General features: G+C 42.1%; 3 protein-coding genes across 3 annotated transcripts in view; 1 reads left to right on the plus strand and 2 right to left on the minus strand.

Annotated features, from left to right (window-relative positions):
* Window positions 1–1160: 1160 nt before the first annotated feature.
* On the plus strand, window positions 1161–1819 carry LOC107186630 (U6 snRNA-associated Sm-like protein LSm5). Its single transcript, XM_015574527.1, has 3 exons — window positions 1161–1304; window positions 1390–1586; window positions 1738–1819. Exons 1-3 carry the CDS (start codon window positions 1259–1261, stop codon window positions 1768–1770), a joined length of 276 nt encoding a protein of 91 aa, XP_015430013.1. The 5' UTR covers window positions 1161–1258; the 3' UTR covers window positions 1771–1819.
* LOC107186629 (serine/threonine-protein kinase mos) lies at window positions 1744–3216 on the minus strand. Its single transcript, XM_015574526.1, has 4 exons — window positions 2972–3216; window positions 2711–2901; window positions 2248–2630; window positions 1744–2189 (listed from the first exon to the last, which is right to left on the minus strand). The coding sequence occupies exons 1-4, from the start codon at window positions 3199–3201 to the stop codon at window positions 1884–1886; spliced, it is 1110 nt and encodes a 369-aa protein (XP_015430012.1). The 5' UTR covers window positions 3202–3216; the 3' UTR covers window positions 1744–1883.
* Window positions 3217–3380: 164 nt separating this feature from the next.
* Window positions 3381–20694, minus strand: part of LOC107186628 (band 3 anion transport protein) — a 56572-nt gene continuing 39258 nt past the window's right edge. The window contains exons 3-9 of the mRNA XM_015574525.1: window positions 19999–20185; window positions 19472–19553; window positions 18388–18768; window positions 12470–13157; window positions 8478–9075; window positions 6990–8100; window positions 3381–6375 (exon numbers count right to left, since the gene is read on the minus strand). Coding sequence (XP_015430011.1) covers window positions 5703–6375; window positions 6990–8100; window positions 8478–9075; window positions 12470–13157; window positions 18388–18768; window positions 19472–19553; window positions 19999–20185 — 3720 coding nt within the window. The 3' untranslated portion in view covers window positions 3381–5702. The remainder of the gene's footprint in view (window positions 6376–6989; window positions 8101–8477; window positions 9076–12469; window positions 13158–18387; window positions 18769–19471; window positions 19554–19998; window positions 20186–20694) is intronic.

The raw sequence follows: 20694 nt of genomic DNA on the forward strand, positions 1-20694 counted from the left end.
CGACCACCCTCCGCGACGGTTCACGAGAAAGTGAGGAAGCAAGCACAGACCTGCACGGGATGGTACGACCTTGGTACACGGCGTACACGGCTAAGTCAATAAACTGGGTGACGCAACTCACTAGCGCGTTGGATCGACGGAGAGCACCGATACTCGGCACGTTCTACCGTACTCTCTCGCTCGCACACCTCCCTCCCATAGACCACCGAAATTCCTCGGCACCCGTCAACACCGACGAAGAGCACCGATACCGCGGCTCGCTCTACCGCTCTCGCTCGCACGCCGTGACGTCACCCGATTCCCGGAATCCCGCGGCCACGAGATGGCTCATTGCGGTAAGGCATTCCCGCAAAGGAAATTCTCGGAAATGGTTCAAGATTAGAAACTAAAATTTTACACAATTTAGTTTCTTGTGGTTATCAACAAATGCTGCAAATTCGAAAAATATCATTCATTAAGATCAGAGTTCTGTACGTTTAAGTGGGTATCGATACTTCTGTTTAGATACCTTCTTACAAAAGTAGTTATGATACTTCGTGTATCAATTCAACATGGAGTCACAGACTTCTCTTTCTAATGGGGCTGCTGGTGGGGGATCTCCTACGGCTGTGTGGAAGCACACATGCGTGCAGCATTTCTTCTCCTCATCGCCCTCTAGTCGCTTTCTCCTCACCTTGTGCGGTGTGCGAGCGAGAGAGGAATGACTCTATTGCTACTTCTGTCCTTCGGTCTCGCTTCATCCCTACCATAAGGGGAGTATACCCACTCACGAAAATAATTCCCGGCTGTCTCCGGCGAACGTAAACGTGAAGAATCACAAATGAATACCTAAACGGCTTAAGTTTGATAACGACATCTATGATCGACATAATAAAATTGATAAATTTAGAAGTGACAACAAAAGTGAAATTAGTTAACACAGATTTAGAGTAAAATATTATTTCAAAATACAAGTTACTATTCGATAACAACTGCTGCTTCTTGTATTTTGAAATAATATTTAACTTTTTGAATAATGGGCTTCGAAGGATAGTGTGGCACCATCTAACAACAAGACAATGGTACCATATCCTAATCTAAAGCCTCACAGCTCAGGGTCTTGACTAGGTCTATATATAGTTCGTCTGTGATAGTATTGTATCCCTGGGAGATTTGTCATTCCCGCTGTTTCTTAATGAAATAGAAAAGAACTTGTCCAATTGTTGTCGAGTTGTTATTTTTGTTTTTAATTATCTTGTACCTTCATAATATTTCCGGTATGACCAGTTCCGTCAGTACAAATCCATCGACTTTATTGCCTTTAGGTAAGAAATATATTGTTCTTTCACTTAAGTGATCTCTAACCTTCGTTTATTCAAATGCTACATTGCCCCGGCGTACGATTTGTAGAATTGGTCGACAAGTGCATCGGTTCTCGAATACACATTATTATGAAAAATGACAAGGAGATCGTCGGCACATTACTGGGTTTCGACGACTTTGTAAATATGTTACTGGACGACGTTACAGAAAGCGAAGCAACCCCTGAAGGACGAAGGGTTACGAAGCTCGATCAAATTTTGCTCAATGGTAGTCACATTACGATGGTTAGTAATTTCATATTTATCAGTACACTTCTGGTGTTTTGGATAAACTCTATTAATACAATCCGGCAGAAACATAGGTTGTGTGTTTCATGTTTATTAAAAATATTGTTACCATTACTGTATTTATATTAATATTAATGCTTGATTGCAGCTTGTACCTGGTGGAGAAATGCCTGATACGTAAAGTAATGCTTGTCTTTACTATTTTTTGTACAATAAAAGTGTAAACATTAATTTAAGCACACATACTAAAGATTAAGGATATCTTGAAATTGAAATTATTAAATGAAATAAATATTAGCGCTGCGTCAAGATACTGATTTCTCTAATGACCTGATTAGTGTTAGGTCTTTCTGAAACATTTTGTGACCACAGTTTTCTGTACAGAGCTTTATAAGCCCCTTTGAATTCGTCATTGATATGATCATCCTTAGGACGATGTCCTTTTGCGGATAGATATATGACAGTATGACTGTGTAAGCCAGTAAATGGTATTTGCCTAGACAAAATTTGCCAACCAACAATACCTAGAGAATAAATGTCCGCTGCAGGAGTTGGTTTATTCCCTTTCAATACTTCTGGGGCTGTATAACCAGGAGTACCCTAAGGAAAAAGTTATCTTTAATAAAAGAATAAAAGTGCTTCGATAATGTAAACATACATGAAATTCAAAAGTTGCGTTTGGTTCTCCTATTAATACAGAGCTGCCAAAGTCGGTAAGCTTTGCTTGGCCGTCTGCAGACATTAGAATATTTCTAGGCTTCACATCTGCATGCACGATATCTGCATTATGACAAAACTGTAACGCGACTGTTAGGTCCCGTAATATGGAAATTCTTTCATTTTTTGATAACACGACCGCATCCAGGCGGTCTTGCAGAGTGGTACCACATAATTCCATTGTTATCAAAGACAGACAGGCACCTTGTTCTATCATCAAGACTTTCACTATGTTCGAATGTCTCAACAAAGAAGCATGCTTCTCAGAATTCAATACACCTGTACATTTCCTAGTTTCCATTACTTTAGCTGCTACCTGATTGCCTATTAAAACATTTCATGTGCAGAAATAGTGTGTTTACAGTTTAGCCATACATGTAAACGATCAATAACTAACATTTTACCTTTGTAAGAAGCTTTATATACTGTCCCAAACGCACCACTGCCCAGTACTGTACATTGTTTACTTGGTAGTCCATCCTTCAATATTTTCCTTCTGTTAGGAGTATCAAGATTGAAAGGCGACAGCCGATCCTTATTTTCGATATTTAGTTTACAAGTATTCCTAGCTGGTGTTTTTGGACTTAACAATTGTCTGTGTAGTAGTGCATGTAAAAAATGTTTTTATGTTCAGATTAAATTTTCAGTATTTTTTACTGTATTACCTTCTTTCTGCAACTTGCAATGCACGCGGCGATATACTAAACAGTTTAACTGCGACTCTTTGCGGTGAGGCCATTTTAAAATTAAATACTTCACTGAGAACTTTAACACATGTGTTTCGTTTCGCGTCGCTTCGGTCATCGTAATCAAACCAAAAGAGTATGTGAAAGTCAAAGGCGTAAACAGATAACGGTAAATAAGTGTTAAGTTTAAATGGCATGGATGCGAGCATACAATAAAAAGTTAGAGGGCAATTAAAATGTTTTTATTTCTCTCTGTTCTCTAATATAAGGCATGAAACCATCTACTAGGAATCTATTTACTAATTATTACTCTTTAATACTGTACGATAACTAGATTATTTACAATTTGTTTTATGAACTCATAACAATCGATACTTATTTCGATAATCTCTCAATATAGGTAATATCTGTGGTATGCATACAGTAACATGTTAAATGTACTTGACATAACGTATCTAATGAAATTTTCGTGTTAAAAACTCGACGCTAATAGCACATGCTTGTAAGTACTGCCGGTATTTCTTACAGCAACTCGGGATATCTATCACAATTACATAGCACAGTGTTTTCGATTTAAAATTGGTATTTTATATAAATTAGTAGCAGCAGTAGCAGTAAGTAAATAATACGACAATACGATCTCTTCGTTACGGAAATGGTAAGATTAGGATCTGCTATATTTTTCGATAAGGTACTTTAGTCGATTAGTAAAATATTTTAACGGATTAAAATAGAGTGTCTTTTTTTTTTCTCTTTGTAATAGCATTTCAAAATACTCGTTTTGTTTTTATTTCTCTTTCTTTGTTGCACGTACTCGGATACACGATGATACACATTTATTAACATTATACCTTGGTCTTTTTCGAAAGTGTAGAACCTTTACACTTGGAAAACTAACAACTACCATAAAATTAATAGTAATCGAAGGCAAAATATCTACCAATACTGATCATTTCTTACAATGAAATTAAAGTACAAAGGGGAGGAGATTCGTTAGTAGCCTATTACGTGCGCAATTCAGTTTTCATTATTCATGTTTTGCTTATATTCTATTCTTTAAATAAGTACAGGACCGATTTAAGTGAGACGTTCTTTCGATGATCGAAATTAATGTCGATCCAAGCTTTTTTGAGAAGTAGAAATTTATGGAATTCTTGAATCGTTATCGCTTCCTTTCCCCGGATTTAATGATATTATCAGGTACTGTTCTGAATATATATCTGTTGGGAGTACCATATGCTTTGACTTTATGCTTATTCGTGCAAACGTAGTGTTAATAAAAAAAAAAAAATGAAGAATAAAAGATTCAAATTTTTAGTACTTATACAGTTACGAGTATGACGTTTGTATCAAGAAGTTGAAGGAGAATTTTATTCGAATAATAAAAGTGAACTCCGACGAAAGTCGATCGAACAGCGACCGGTGTAGAATAATAAGTGGTTTTTTTTTTAAGTACTCGCGGTTGGTTCACAAGATTACAAGAATGTTTTTTTTTCACGTTTCGCGACGCTCGAGTTTGTTTTCAAGTTACTTAGAAAATACCGTTGTTTCCATCTAGGAAAACTAGTAATAACATTTTTATAGCATATATTCAACAGATATTGCTAAGTGATTGTAATTCATTGCACGCAGTGCTAAACGTGTCACGGTCCCAAAGAAATTAGATAACTCTATAGTTATTGATCGACGAGAACAACTAACGAGAACTACTTGGACATCTCTTTATAAAAGATTCTCAGTTTCATTCGTCCACACGTGGTTCACCGTGTGGACGGACCAGCACCATTAATAATCCGCGATCTTTTGTGATTTGGCACTCACACGTATTCTGTGCCCTGTTCGCAGCTTGAAACTTTTTCCTGAGCAACGTGTCGTTCATCACCGTTCTTTTAGAGGCACTCAGAGGCACCCCTTATCACCCTACCGACTCCAACAAGGACGAAACGCAATCACAAGCTTCGATTACGAATATATCAGATGGTGCCTAGGTACTCGATACGGCTCGGCAATGTATATTTGTGTTTATACCATATTCAGAAAATATTCTTTCTTCAGACGCTCTAGCAAAAATAATGAATTTATTACAGCCTAATATATCATCGTTCTCCGCGAAACTGGTTTTCCATTATCTACGATCATAGATAACGTTCGTTCACAAATATTCGGACAGTAAAATTCCAGAGAAAAATCCACTTTAACTCGCTCGAGTACCCATATACGCAACCAAGATACATGTAAAAAAGAGAACCCGTCGTTTCACCTTAAACACGATATCGATTATATACAAATTTTGCGGTAAAAAATAATCTTCGCGAATTTAACGAGTTAACCAGCAGCTCTGTCGGGCATCAGAACCCACCCCCCTTTATCTAACTCTTAGCTACGCTCATTCGTAATTCACATCGGTATACATAATTTGCTCTTTCACGAAAAAATAGACTCTTTCTTCTTTCACAAACTCCTCCGTAGGCGTTCACAGGCGACGCTCTCTTAACAGGGAATACGAAAATTACGGAAAAGGGTATATAACGGTGGCGAATCGTTCGAGAAACCGAACCGCCTGGAAAATGAGATTAGGGGATAGGGTATAAAGTAAGGAAGGACGAAATGGGGCGAAAGATACAGTGATAATCAGGTGGGGAGGAAGAAGAAACAGGATGGAGGTATATATATATATATATATTCGGAGCGAGTCGAATTAAGGCACTATCTAACCAGGTAACGGAGCTTCTTCGTAGAAGTCCGGCTCGTCCTCGGTACTCTCGTGTTCCGATCCTTTGCTGTCGAGTGCCCTAAGCTCGGCAGCGGTGAAAAAGTGGCTCATCTGAGCACGAAGAGGTATCATTAGAATCAGGAAGAACGGTAGCGCCAGTGCCGCCCTGGTGCTCTTTACGATCCACAGTACCGTCAGGCACAGAATTTGTATCATGGTAAATATGTGCATTTTGTAGGTTTGCACGCGACGCACGTAGTTCGCTGTGCCGTGGTGCTTCACCGGCATGAAGAACAATTTCACACGATCGAACAGTTGGACGCCGTTCGTCGACGAGATGCCCATGTAGAGAAACACACCAAGAAGGACGGACATCGGTACGCGTCGCAACAGTGGCGCCATCAGCACGCTCACGCCGACCAATATGGCGACCAGCAGAGCGCTAACACGTTGCTCTTTCACCTCGACGATGTGTGGCTTGTCACCGGGCGCATGGGTACGAGACATCACTGTTACAGCGGACACGTGGGTCAACGAGCGGACGGAGGCCGCGCAACACCACGGGGCCCCGATCAGACCGCAGCCAACGTTCATCATGCAAACCACCACTATGTCCATGTGGTAGCCATTACCTTTCCGCAGCTTTCGCTCTTTCTTGTCGATAATTAGCCTGAAATGTAGGGGGAAACGTTAAGAAGGCTGCTTTGTTTCCGTTTTTGTAAGCTACAGACTCCTCTCGATTATTGTCCCGAACTCGGATCCGCGCCTGGACACTAATCTTGTAGGGAGATATGCTTCAGACCTTCGTAAATTCAAAGCCTGAGCCTCGGTAACAAAAGTGGAGGGACAATAATCGAGAGGAGTCTGTATATTGGATATTACATGTATGTCTGTACTGAGTTGTTGTTTCTTGAATAAATTTCTTTGATGATATTATTTCTAACTAGGGGAACTTCCCAAGTGTAACCTTTGCTACTTCCTAATTAGGTTTTGCTTGTGGTGGTTCTCTGGGTAGAGGGTCCAAATAGAGTAGCCACTACATAATTTTTTAATCACTTAACGAGTAACTACAAACGGACAAAAAGTGATTAAAATGTAGCGAGGGTTAGACTCGGGGGAATTTTTTTGTAAGAGAAACGACAGTTTCGGCATAATCTCCTCCGTCTTTACAATGAAAGTGTGAAAGACACCGATAAAAATAGTAAATGCGATGACGCAATAGCCTGATTTTGACAATCTCTCTTCGGTTCTATGTCAGGTAAACGTTTCTCAGATAAATCTTACTCGGAGATTTGGGTTTCCATGAAGACAAGAATGTAGACCAGCAAGGCGGGCACGATGCAAGCCATGGCCATCCAGAGTGGAATCGGTTTCTGTACTCCAACTGGCGAGACGATCCAACTTCTGCCGGGTATCGTCGGGGACAGACCCTCTGGGACTAGGAGCTTCTCCGTCTTCACCTCCGCCAGGTAATCGATCAGCACGAACACGATGATGCTGATCGGTACACCGAAGTCACCGAATGCTCTTCGGGCGCTTCGACCAAGGTAATGACTGTTACGGAAGATTCGCAGATAGTACGCGCCTAGAAAGGTACCCAGGCAGAGGATGGTGCACATCAACGCGGTGTTCGGTTGGTTTATCAGCAGACCAGCGATGTTACGGCCCGGCAACAGTATCTCGGGCCTCTTGAACGGTACGACGATCGGTTCACCACTCTCGGGCGAGACGATCCTTATCTCCGTGACGTTCACCTCCGTGTCCCAGTACAGTGTCTCGTTCGTTTCCGGGATAAAACTGTACTCGTCCAGGAGTGGATTCTTCACGAAGTAATTGTACAGCTTGATGAACGTCTCGACGATATAGAGGATCGAGATCAGGCCCGTGAAGATCTCCTCGGTGAAACGGGTGAACAAACGGACCAACACGGAACCCTCGACGCTCGCCACGGCGAGCGCTATGATTCCCATCCACGCGCCCACGTACACTCGGACCGTCAGGAATTCCAACTCGTTCGTCAAACAAAAATTGTAAAGACTCTCGTCGAACAGCAACAAGGGCCCTGTTGTACCGATAATGACCAACGGCTGAGTGGAGAACAGCGCCATCACCACGCCCGTCCACGAACCGGAGATTAACGTCTCTGATATACCGATCACGTCGTTCGTCTTGTCGCTCAACAGACCGCCGAACGTGATGGCGGTGCAGAGGGCGGCGAAATACATGAAGATCGCTGCTGCTAGACAGGACGAGTTCAAGCCGTCGGTGAAGTCGGACAGATAGAATGGATATCGTCTTTTGATGTCGTTGATCAGACCACCAAACGGACATTTCGTTCTGCGCAGAGGATCGTCGTCGTCGGGCGGTTTCTTTTCTTCTTCGCCGGCCAGAAGAGCTGCGGAAACCGCGACAAATTGGAAATTTTGCGATTTTCTTTTAAATTGATTTTTTCCAAAATTATACGTTCTGGAAGGTGTTGAACAGTGTTATTACTCGACAACGGATGTTTATGCATTTCTAGCGTCCCTTAACTTGGAAAATGCAATAAAATAAATGTTCCAATAAATATTAATACTATCTGTGTATTGTCATTCACACGTTAAACGCCGGAGGATCTTCGTACGTGTCAGCCACAGCGTCTAAGTGAAATCTTCGTTACACAGAGTGTATAAGAATAAAATATTACATAAAATTATTGAAGTAATTATTTAGTGAATATGCATGAACCTCCGCAGTCTAGTTACCCTCGTGACGATCCTTTTCGCTTCTTACCCTTCTTAACCGCAGCCTCGCTCTGTATCGGTTTACTCTTCTCCTCGAGGGCCTTCGCCTTCCGTTTCCGTATGGCCTCGCTCTTCGCCTTGAGCTCGTTGAACGGCAGCAACGCTTGCCTCTCCCAGTCGCCAGGCGGTAGCACGATCGAGTCGTCGAGAAACTCGTTAATGGCGGACAACAGTTCCCGCCTCTCGTTCGCTTTGTACGCGATCTTGTGAAACGACGTGTTCGCCATCAGCGTGGCGATCGAACGACCGATCTCGTGATAGTCGAGATCGGCGTTTCTCGGGCCCAGTAACGTGAACATGAATCTCACGGGTATGTTCACCTCCGTGATAGAGGGCATAAACGCGCCCTCTGCTAACCGAACGAAAGCGATCGTCGGTTGATCGAGGAAATCGACCGCCCCCACAAAAACGACCGTCGCCTCCGCACCGGCTGGAATTCGCTTCAGGATGTAATCGTTTTGGTTCTTCTTCAAATCCTCGTTGCTGCCGCCTGTGTACGTTTGTTCCTCCTTCATGTCGACCACCGTGTGATTGCTGTCCAGCGCCAGGCTCGATGACACGATCTTCGGCTTGGCGTCGTTCAGATTCTACATTGGGTGGAACAGGAGAATTCGTTACGAATGAACTTGGTACACGTTCGATGGGGGATGGGTTTAATGATATATGTGCTGAATAGATGCGTTTGCGATCGGGCAGAGGTACTCGGGAGAAGGGTTTCTCCCTTATTCTGGACAAGCTAGAGATAGTTGGGGTGGTCAGAGGCGGATAATGTTGTTCTTCGAAGGTGGAATACTTCTTCGAAGGTAAAAACTCTTCATTACTCGCGAGGAGATCTCAGCGATCGTTTAGAACAGCGGTTCCTAACCTCTTTTGACTTATGTACCACTTGGCAGCCAAGTTCCCTAAATTGTACCATTTAATATTAGAAAAATGGTTGTAAGTCGTGTACTTCTGCATTGTTCAATTTTTGTCGCATACCCCTAAAAGACCAAGCAAGTACTCCAGGTTGGGAACCACTGGTTCAGAAGTTCGTATCCAGCGGAACATCCGCCTCTGTTCGCGATTTTCAGAAAGTTTGAGGCAAGGGTGTGTCAGTTATCACGAAGAATGCGCACACAATGCGCAAGTACTGTATATTTTGATCGTTCCCTTATCAGACATTTTTTTACGAGGCAAGGGTGTGTCAGTTATCACGAAGATCCGAGAAATAACCTTGAAGAACAGACGCGTCCCATTCCGAAAGAATGCGCACACAATGCGCAAGTACTGTATATTTTGATCGTTCCCTTATCAGACATTTTTTTTTCATCCTTGCCAAAGTAACGTGGATATAGCAAGGATCAATTACGATAAATGAAACACCCCTGTGTTCTACTCACAAAATCGAATGGCTACTCGAGAAATTCAAGTATGTGTGTGTGTACCAAGCAGTACAGTAAATCATCGATGAGTGTTCGAAGGCTTTTAGGCGCTGAGTGTTCATACGTCATCCCCACCACTTGGTGTTTGACTGCCCTGGTGGTGGGGATAACGTCTGAACATTTAATGCCGAGGAGTCTTCGAACACTCATCGGTGATTTACTGTAATTCGGAACAGAAACGGAAAATCATAAAACGGGCCATAGAACAAATCGTACTACGTGATACAGTTGCAAAAAACAATTGATACGTGAAAGGAAATGAACGGTTGTTTTACAAAGAAGAAGAAAAATCAAGACAACAAAACACTGATCATTGTACGAACAAAAAAAGGTGAAGAGGCCCAACGAATAAAAGTGCAGTCGGGCAGCCTAAGAAATGAAGCGTACACGGTGTGGTCGAGACGAGAGATTCTTACATAGAAATAGCAAGGACGAACACTGAGGTAACGATGGTACGATGACAGAACAGAAAAGTAACAAAAACGGACAAGCGACAAAGGAACCGGGTTCCGACGGCGTATCATGGACTTACAGGTGTTCCGCGTGCGATTCGTAAGTGGGAAACAAGGCACAGCACAGTTTCTACTAGCTAATCAGCCAAACACTAATCGCCTGCTACGAGGGTAATCCTAAAACTAGGCGCTACTTTGGTCCCCGAATGGTTCCCCGTGACCGATCGTCGACGATTGGATGGTCGTCGTCGCACGCGGAGTATTCGACCTACACATGGAGATTTCTTGTAAGGAAGACTCTATCCACAATTTTTTTCTTCTTTTTTTAGGTTACCCGCGATAAAGACGATGATACAGGGAACGTTAAACAAAATCGGAAATCTGGGATGAAACAACTAATTTCCCCTGTAAGTTCATGCCGAAAACGATGGGGTTAATGCGAGTATCGACGATGATTTGAGCGAATATACACAGGGTGACCCATTTTAGGTGATACACGCAATTATCCTGTAAACTATTTGTTGTGGAAAACAAAGTGATTCTTGTTTAAGCTTATTTGGTTTTAATTGGGGGACATCTTGCGGTGCTCATAAATTTTATCTATTGTAGGTGGACGTGGCTTCGAGATTTCAAGGTGACTATTGTTTTTTTTTAACGGAATCATATGTTTTCTTTAAATAAGCTTTATGACCACCATAACATGCGTTGCCCCCTTGAAACTAAGTAAACTTTGCTTGAAACACATTATTTTCCGTAACAAATATAATTGCGTGCAACACTTCAAATAGTTCACGCTAGATACAGAGTGTCCCAAAATGATAGTACAATCCGCAACATACACATTCCTCGTGCAAATACAAATCGAAAAGTCCTTTACAGTTTTGTAATCGGAAGCTCCGTTTCCGAGATATTAACAGTTGAACCAACTCCAATCAGCTGAGCGGTGGGTCACACTTACGCGCAGACCGCTCAGCTGATTGGGGTACGTTCAACTGCTAATATCTCGGAAACGGAGCTTCCAATTACAAAACGGTAAAGGACTTTTCGATTTGCATTTACACGAGGAATATGCATGTTGCGGATTGTCCCATCATTTTGTGACACCCCGTACATATGGGGCGAGAGACTGAAATTATATATATGTATATAGCTTGGGTAAGGTTGAAAATACTGCGATCGAGAGTGTTCGGGAATCGAGAGATTTACATGTTCGGTTACATGGTTCTCAGAGGCTTCCCGCGCAGCGTCTTCTTCCTCCATACAGACGGACTGTGGAAACAACATTAGGACACACCGTCAGTCAGGCCTCCCGTCTCTACGGATTTCTATTGATTATTTTCTCGTTGGTAAAACCGTGTTTCGCAAGTACATAGTGTGTTGTTGTTTTGTTGAATCGAGCATATTTTCTTTTTTAGTCGCGGCGGGGATGGCAAGAGAAACGTTATCCGCATGGACTAACGGATCAGGACTGGAGAAGCTACGTCGACAGTAACACGACTGCACGTGTTTCTTTCTAACAAGAATGTCACAAGAACACGTTACGTTACTATCACATTTAACATCTAAATAGACAACGATACACGGCAAACAGTTCGCCCGATCCCCTGATTCGTGTATCGGGGGTGGTAACGAAAGAATACCACATGACAATTTCGACATGGGCGTAGCCAGGGGGACAGGGGGAGGCACTTGACCCCTCCTAGAGGGAAAGAAGTGGCTTTTTCTCTATCTTAGAAAAGTGTTTCCCAACCTTTTTTGGATCATGCCCCACTTCAACACCTCAAAGATCTCGATGGCTCCCTAGTATAATAGTAAACAAAGTTCTGAAAACATTAATAGCTACTACAGTAGACTCTTGATATCCACTGTCCACTGTCTAAATAAAAAAACGGCACACCTCCACGTTAGGAAACACTGCCCTGGAGACATAAAAATTGGATTCTGCCTTTCCCCTACAGGAGAAAAGTAATACTATAAAATCTACCTCAAGATAAATTTTGCCCCTTCTCTAAAAACCTGGCTACGTTCATGCAGTTCCACTATACCCGTGTAATTTACGGATTTTGTGTCTCGAAGCAACACGGTCAATCATAACGGGGACAGTTCACCTGCAGGCTGGTGTAGCTCGAGTAGTTCCTCTTCCCGCCGAAACGGAAGCCACGATCGTGCTCGTGCACGTGTCTGTGTCTAAGCAGAAGGGCCCTCATCACCACCGCTCGGTCCTCAGGTAGGATCAGTTCTTCGACCACCATTTGTTCGACGACTCTGTACGCGAGACCGGGCAGATCTTTCTCTTCGAGATCGAGAAGCACCACGCCGGTCTCGAGGCAACGACGAAGATTCAGCAACGAGTGGAAGCTCAGTGAAGCGACATGGGGCCTGCCCCATCTGTCAGCCCCCTCTTCGACGTCTTCTTCATATTTGATCCATCTGGCGGTCTCGCGCCATTCACGTTCCTCGCCGAGACCGTGCAGTTCGTCGAGCTGGACGAACACCTCGTGCGGCGAATGATCGTACATCTTCTTGAACGTGTCGTGCGGTATACCGCCCTCTTTCCGCCGGCCGATCTGCACGGTCAGATGGGCCGCCTTGTGACGTCTCATGCCACGAGGATCGTCGCTCCGATGGGACTCGAGATCGTCGATGTCCAGCTCCTGCAACGTGCTCGCCTCCTCCGGCTGCACGCTGACGCGGCGCGCGAGCACACCAGTCCCGTCCGGCAGGCCCGCCCCAGAACGCTTTCGCCATTGTGGATCCTCTTGCAACGAGTACTTCCGTGATTTGTGATGATGTCTTCTGCAAGGGAACGGAAAATTCGATCTATTAGAGGGGAACACGCTATTCCATTGTACGACAACGTCGTAGGGGTTTTTATGTGTGTGTACAGTAAATAATCGATGAGTGTTCGATAGGAGTTCGATGATTGTTCGAAGGCTCCTTGGGATTGAGAAGGGAAAGACACGTGGTGTGGAAATCGCTATTGGAACGGCACTATATGGAAGTTACAGTACACATTTAGTATTACAAAATTCTCATTGGTTTCTTAAGACTGGGCCTCGATTTGCGAGATATTCTTATTTAAAGTTTCTATAAAGTTTTTAAAGTCTTTACTTAAAATTTTTATATAGTTTTTAGAAATATTGTTAGTTTAAGTAAATGATTGATACCTTCGTTTCGATACTGGGTATTTTTAGTATCGATACCTTCGTTGGTATCGAAAAAAAGTACTCGTATCGGATGGAGCGAGTAATCGATATGAAAGCCAATGAATGGGAAGGTGGTTGTCGTTTTGTTATATTACTTTCTTACTAAATGTTCATTAATAAAATATATTATATTAATAAAAAAGAACTTTGTATTCATATTCCTTCGATACAAGTAGGTATCGATACTTTTGGTGCGATACTAAGTAGATATCGTTGCTTTTTTTCGATGCAAGTTATGAATAAAAGTATCAATACCTTGACGGTATCGGTTTATCCCTACTCTCGATTGTTACAGAACTTTCTTCAGAAAAAAAAAGAACAATATTTTCATTATAAATATCTAAGATGTCTGTGAGATGTTCGAGGAAACCCCTTCCGTTAGACTTCCGCGTGACGGCTCAAGGCTCGGTAGTTCTACGGTTAATAAAAGACAGAAGCTAGCTGGCTAGCCTAGGCTAGCTAAAATTCTCCTACGCGTGCAGATGAGTGACGTCTACGACCGCACGTTCGGCCAAACGGTTGCAGCGAAAATGCTATATAAACAATAGAGCATCACACCCGGTTGACACAAAGGCACGCGAGGCGACCGAGTGCCAGAATTGTTTTTGCGCTTGACCCTGGGTCCCAGTCGTCGGTGCCGTTTGTGGTCTGCCATTGATGAAGATCAGACGACGGAGATCCGGGCGCAAGTCTCTTTAGATCGAGTCGACTCATCGAAACCACGGATAGTTTCGGCTAGACCATTTTATCGTTTGCCTCGTCCCATCGTTACGATAATATTCTAAGTCTAGATTTTCCATTTTCACATCTCCTCCTGCAGTATATAATACCACACACACAGAGACCTGTCTATAAACGCGCTCGAAGAATTCATTGTGGCGTGGTTGGTATTAATTGTGTGTTTTGTGAAACTGGTGAAACTGTTAGAAATGAATACAGTGGATTTTCTGGTCGTTTGGGACATATCAAGATTAGCTTTTTTTGGCCAATTTTGTGAAGTATCATATATGTATGTATAGAACATTCAATTAGATTTTGTTCTTTGAGTCGGTGAAACTGTTAGAAACGAACACAGTGGATTTTCTGGTACATTTGGGACACATCAAGATTGGCGAATTTTGCGAAGTATCACATAGGTAAATACAGTACGTTCGATTAGGATTTGTTCTTTGAGCTCTGTCCCGAATAAATGACTACCTTGATTAACCTGTGGCCCAGAAAATCAGAATCCACTGTGTACGACTTTGGTGGTCACGAAGATTCGAGAATACAAAGAGAGAATGGTGGTTTACCAGAAATGGGACAGATACTTTTTGAGCAGTCTGATGCGACCGATGTCCATGTTGTAGCGGTCCGGCCGACGATCGTAAAGCAGCGACATGATGGGGATGTTATTCTGGACACACGTTGCATTCGTCGAACAATCACCGTGGGAATCGAACGTGCAAAACGAACCCGCGTTTGACAAACTAATTAAGAAGAACGCGAAGCCAGTGGCCTCGTGTATGAGACTGCCTGGTACACACAGGCTCGCAGAGTCAAACGTGAATCTCTGTCTGGCCGAAGGCCATGACATTAGACAACGATCGCGAAATGGTTCGCGTCCCTTCCGCTAAACATCGTGCAATTATCTAATAACGACACCGAACCGCTCTCGCTAGAAGAGGGAAAACGAAACCCACCTGAATCAGTTGTTGTCGAGACAAGGGGAAGCTCTCACACCCTCTGGACACTTAGGCAGCTTTCTTATCGTGAATTTAGTGCGGTACACGGAATAATTCGATTGTTAGAAAATTCGAATGGGACTAGGCGACCAAAGGTTTTCCTTTTTTGTTTTGTTGTTACGGTGATGTTACGAAATTTTCTGTTTTTTCAAGGGACTGGTGTTTGGTATTTGATCAGTGATGATGGCGATCATGGATAAGGAGCAGATCGATCCAATGAATCGATATTTTTTTGAAGAATCGGTAATAAGATCGACTAATTGTTAGAAAAAAAGATTGTTGGAAAAGAGAACATCGTTCCTGACAAACGATTTCTTTGTTCAATTATTGTCAAACTGGCTTTTGAAATATGTTTACTAAACAATCTCTAACTGATTTCAAATCTTTTGAATTTATAATATGCAAACTTCAACTATAATTCTTTTCCCTATTGTATCACTACGTTTAAATTTCGTGCCTTTGAAGTCCATGCCACACGCTCAAACTTCATACCTCTAAAGTTCATGCTAGACGCTGTACACGACAGATTCAAATTTGCAATCCATCGATAATATTATATCGATATATTATCGATCTCCAAACATCGATTCGAAAAACATTGATGCATCGACAGAAAATATCGATGTTTTTTTGAAAACATCGATACGTCGTTGCCATTCTTATACGAACGGAAACGAAGAAAAAGTTCTGTGGGAGACGGTTTCGTGAAACGTTCTACCGAAGCACGAACAGCAGTGATAACCGACCTCTCGTGTAATCGGGCGAGTTGCGTGCAAGGATATGAAAATTGTCGCGGTTAAACTTTACTACCAGATCTCCACCGGATGATACGGTGCCCGCGATCGATGCTCTCTCGTGTATCCGTAATTGCCTCCGGGCTGGGAGGGCACACGCACATCAGTGAACAACCGTGCCCGTACGAAGGAATCCCTTAAGAATGTTCCCAATCGGTTATTACGAGAGAACAAGGTCGACTCGTGTAACGTAGATACATAAACTTCTTTTCCATCGGTTAACCTACGAAAAAGCTTTTTCTACGATCGAATCGAAGACGATAACTTAAAAATAATACTTGAAAATAAAAACGGAGTAGAACATCGTCTAGACATAGATAGCATTAAACATTACTGAAACCTTTATTTAATTGCATTTTCTAAATCGAAGGATGCTGTAAATGTATAAGCATGCGTAGTCTAGATGTAACATAGTTATGCCAGCGTTTTTTCCAATCCTCAAAACACTTCAGAAACATCATTTTTGGATATTATTGGTTTTTGATTTTACGAAAAAAAAAAAAAAATTTTTGTACAAGCTACCAGAACGATGCAAACGAGTTAATATAGTATGGAGGACAATATACCGAGCCACTTTTATCCACCTGTCGCGGTTCTTTCTGGCGACCTCGTGGAGAACAAGGCGTTCTCCAACATTGTTCACGAAAATTATCGGTACACCTTTAACATCGATGATGTAACCGTGGACGGAACTATTTATAAACGAGGTCTAACGCTTTTTTCCCTCGAGGTTCCGATCGGACGAGCGGGTTTTCTTTGTGTATACACGTAAATAATAGGTAGTTTTAAACACCAATAAATCCCACTGTTTCACCATGCTTCGAATATTAATTCTCGTTTGTTGGCTCTTCTTGAGGATTGTGGGCTGACAGTCATTTGGCATAATCACGTTTACGGAAGAAGCATCAGCTTGTCTGTATGTGTCTACCAACGAGTCTGAATCGCGGAGCCAAACACCGTTCGTAGCCCTATTGAGCAAACTCGACGATATATGTACATCATACGGACCTATAGCGCGCGAAGGTGACAAAAATTCGAAGGCAAACGAAGATAAACACAGACACATACATAAGTATAAATAGAAATGATGTATGCAAGTTTTAATTTCGATACGCTAGCTTGTGCAGCCTAAAGTTACCCCTTGAATTAATAACAAAAAACAGATGGATTCGGATCACTTTTGATCCATAGTGAAATTTTAGGTACTAAACTATCAGCTGGTATTAATCCTATTGGTAGTAGCCACTGGGCCAGTAAAGCATGGGTCAAAAGTGACAGTTCCTTTCTATAAAATTATGATAAAAAAGTTCTTTAATTCTTCTGAATAAACTTTCTTTTGTCCAGCACTGAAATTTTGCAAGGAGTAGGAAAGAGTGGAAGAGTGATGATAGATTGGGGAAAGTGAAAGTGAGAAGTGGCGATGGAAGGGCATAATGCTGAAAGGGTTGATGCATACCTCAGTCTGTCAGCTGTTTTTTTTTTATGATTTGGCCTGCAGATGTACATACGATTTGACGTTTATGGTATATAACTCTAAGTTTTTCTCGTAGAACACGTACACGGATAATTATATAAATCTTTCGAGATTTTCAAAGGATTACAACTGTCGGATCGGTCGGTTGATGAGACCGTACCATTGCAGATAAAGATAGGGAAGGAAGATTGGAGAGTTTCTGGGGGCGGTCTCGTGTTGAACAACCCTGTCGTAACTTTACACCCTAGTATAGTACTAATCCAGGTAATCAGATATTAGCTGAGTGTATGTACAATCTCCGTTACCCGGATACCAAGAGTTCAAATGCAGATAGCAATCGCGTACAGTAGGGGTAAACGCGCTAAATATCGCCTACCAAACTTTGGTGATCGTTCTCGACTGAAGGGTAATTGTTAAAGGTCTGAAATAAATATTATTTAGAGGATATTAAAATTCCGTGGACAATGCTTATGCTACTGTGAAGTAATGCAGGTGGTCTAAAATATACAGGGTGTCCCATTTAAATCGACCCACTCGAATATCTCCGAAACTATTGACGATAATAAAAAATCTTTCAGACGAAAGTTAAATGGTATCAGGGGGCACACTCTCTGATGTCAGTAACTTTTTTTATGTGGACGCGTAGAGGTCACATAAAGGTCAAAACTTTGTGTTTTTAATGGAATCGTATATTTTTTAATACACTATTTGAAACACCCCTTTCAAGGACTTAGCAAATTATCAAGGTGCCCCGTAATAAAAAAGTAATAAAAAAAGTTATAAAGATTAGAAAAAATAGAAACATTAGTTCTGTTATATTCTACTTACTTGTGCTCGTGTTTCTGGTGCCTGCGACATTTCCGGTCCTCGTCGTGGCCACCGGTCGCACCTCCAGCCACGTTCGACGTGGTGGTCTCGTCCTCTCTGGACGTGGGAACGTCCTCCTCTTTGATCTGCTCGAACTGTACACGCGGGCTACCAACATTTGGGCTGTCGCTGTAACCGGAAGCGGCCCTCTCCGAGATCGGAGCCTCGCTCTCGCTGCTGGCTGCGTTCTCCGTCTCCTCCGCGGTCTCCTCGTCGACATCTTGAACGGTACTGCTGGTCGACACACCGTTGTCCATACCGTCCACCTCGTGTCCGCCGCCATTTCCACCGTGGACCTGACCGTTCTCCTCTTCTGGGCCGACTTCCGCTGTGGATCCTTCGCTGTGAACAGAGGCGATGGTTCGTTTCCCTTTTCTTTTCCATTATTTCCCCTCTTTTTTTGTTTACCGATCCCACAGAGTAGCGAGCATAAATGCTTTTTTTCCGTTTGTAAATTTCAGGTATATATTGGGCAGCATTGTACAGGAAAAAAATTGTTTCAAACGAATGGTATATTGAGGGTGACTATGCTAGCGACAGGAATTTAAGATTATATAAGGTCTGTCTAATAAGAGCGTGCCCGGCACACTTTTTACTTGGATGAGGGTGTCAGAGAAATTCCGATAAATTCAGGTAGTCTGATCTTTTGTTTACGACGCTTCCATGTCAATACGGTGTCGAATCTCCGTTATTCTTTATAATTACCTCTGTTATCTTCCATATTGTACACGAAGGTCACTTTGATATTTTTATTTTTTCTTTAAACTGAACGCTCTATGTTTCTTTGCAGAAATTAAATGGAATTTAATTGAAAGTCAAAAATGAACTAAGATTACATTTACATGAAAAAATCAAGAAGACTGTCAAAATTTAATGCGTAAAGGATGTAGAAAAACAAAGATTCTTCCATGGAACGTGCAACTTTCGTTGGAAACAATTTTTTAAAAAATATAGACAGATATGCTCGCCATTGTATACTTGTCCTCTGTTTCATTATTTCCGTTCTTTTTTTTTTTTGGGATCTCCTTGTTTCGGATTCACTTACGGTGAGAGATGTCGTCGCATAGATCTCGAATGAAGGCTCTTCAGAGGCATGTGCGGATGTGGGTAACTTCTCTTTCGGTGCTCTGCGTGCAAAACAGAGAATATTACGTTAATAAACTATTACTACTCGAGGCATTCAGTCGGATCTAAAGGTAGGTTGAAATCCCCAAAACACATTATGATTTATTCCATAAAGGAACGCCTAAGGCGTAAAGCATTTTTCCTGACCTTCACAGTCACAGCTTAATTTCCCTCCTGAAATACAATAACTTTCTCTCTCGAAGCATTTTTTTTGTATCGAGACAAATAAGAGAATAATTAAAGCGTGTAACAAAAGTGTCGTAAGTCCCTGAAATGGATCACTCGTGAGGTGATTTTGAATAAGTTTTTCCTTAGCAAAAATATTCTCCGAGGCTTTGTTAACGAGATATTAACAGAAAACCCCGACCAATCAGAGCCAGAGTCTACCAACAGAGCTCCGATAGTGTTAATTATCGAGGGAACATCGGAATAATATATAATACGTACGATTGAAGTCGCGATCGCCATGTCGCAATGATGGTCCTCGGTCCCGATCTCGATTTCGATCGGAGCCAGCCGACTCGGACGTTGATCCGAACCGGGCTACGTCGAACTTCTCCCCGGCGTCCATCGCGAAAACCTTCTCCATCTCCTCGTCGAGTTCCGGTCCCGCTTCCGCGCCATGACCGTCGACCTGACGCACCAAAAAAAGAAGAAAAATCTGAGAAACGAGGAAACTGAAAAGATACTTTTAAAAAAGTCTTTACAAGCAGAGGGGCCCGAATTTGATGTAGTTAATTGATTTTAATAAAACTTTTATGTATATGGCGTACTTTTTCCTCTTTACAAATCACTTATAATAGGGGTCAGATATTTGAAAGTTTTGTGAATTATTTGCTATTGGAAGTTTTCTGCGTCAGACTTGAATACATAGAAGTTGTGTTGTTTAAAAGAAGTCTTGAAAGTTCTTGCTAGTTTTCAAAGTTTCGAAAGCTTAGGTGAGTATTCCAGTATCTTAGAAAAGTATTTCTAATACTTCTCACGATACTGTTCGGGCCAGAAGCATTCAAAATGCTTCTGTCAGATACCGAGATTAAGCTTTCGAAGACTTATTGAAACTTTTGAGATTTTCGGAACTATCAAGACTTTCAAGACTTCCAAGACGATCAAGACCTATACAACTTTTCGAGACTTAAGACTTTC

This window comes from Dufourea novaeangliae, unplaced genomic scaffold (genome assembly GCF_001272555.1).
Source record: "Dufourea novaeangliae isolate 0120121106 unplaced genomic scaffold, ASM127255v1 scaffold65, whole genome shotgun sequence".
Lineage (NCBI taxonomy): Eukaryota > Metazoa > Arthropoda > Insecta > Hymenoptera > Halictidae > Dufourea > Dufourea novaeangliae.

What these genes read in the sequence shown, in the direction of transcription:
- LOC107186629 (XM_015574526.1), bottom strand. Translation starts at nt 3,201, where the DNA reads ATGCTCGCATCCATGCCATTTAAACTTAACACTTATTTACCGTTATCT. An exon ending in ATATAAAGCTTCTTACAAAG is followed by an intron (nt 2,631 to 2,710) that starts GTAAAATGTTAG and finishes ATGTTTTAATAG; the next exon opens with GCAATCAGGTAGCAGCTAAA. An exon ending in ACGCAACTTTTGAATTTCAT is followed by an intron (nt 2,190 to 2,247) that starts GTATGTTTACAT and finishes CTTTTTCCTTAG; the next exon opens with GGTACTCCTGGTTATACAGC.
- LOC107186630 (XM_015574527.1), top strand. Translation starts at nt 1,259, where the DNA reads ATGACCAGTTCCGTCAGTACAAATCCATCGACTTTATTGCCTTTAG. An exon ending in ATCGACTTTATTGCCTTTAG is followed by an intron (nt 1,305 to 1,389) that starts GTAAGAAATATA and finishes TACGATTTGTAG; the next exon opens with AATTGGTCGACAAGTGCATC. An exon ending in ATGGTAGTCACATTACGATG is followed by an intron (nt 1,587 to 1,737) that starts GTTAGTAATTTC and finishes GCTTGATTGCAG; the next exon opens with CTTGTACCTGGTGGAGAAAT.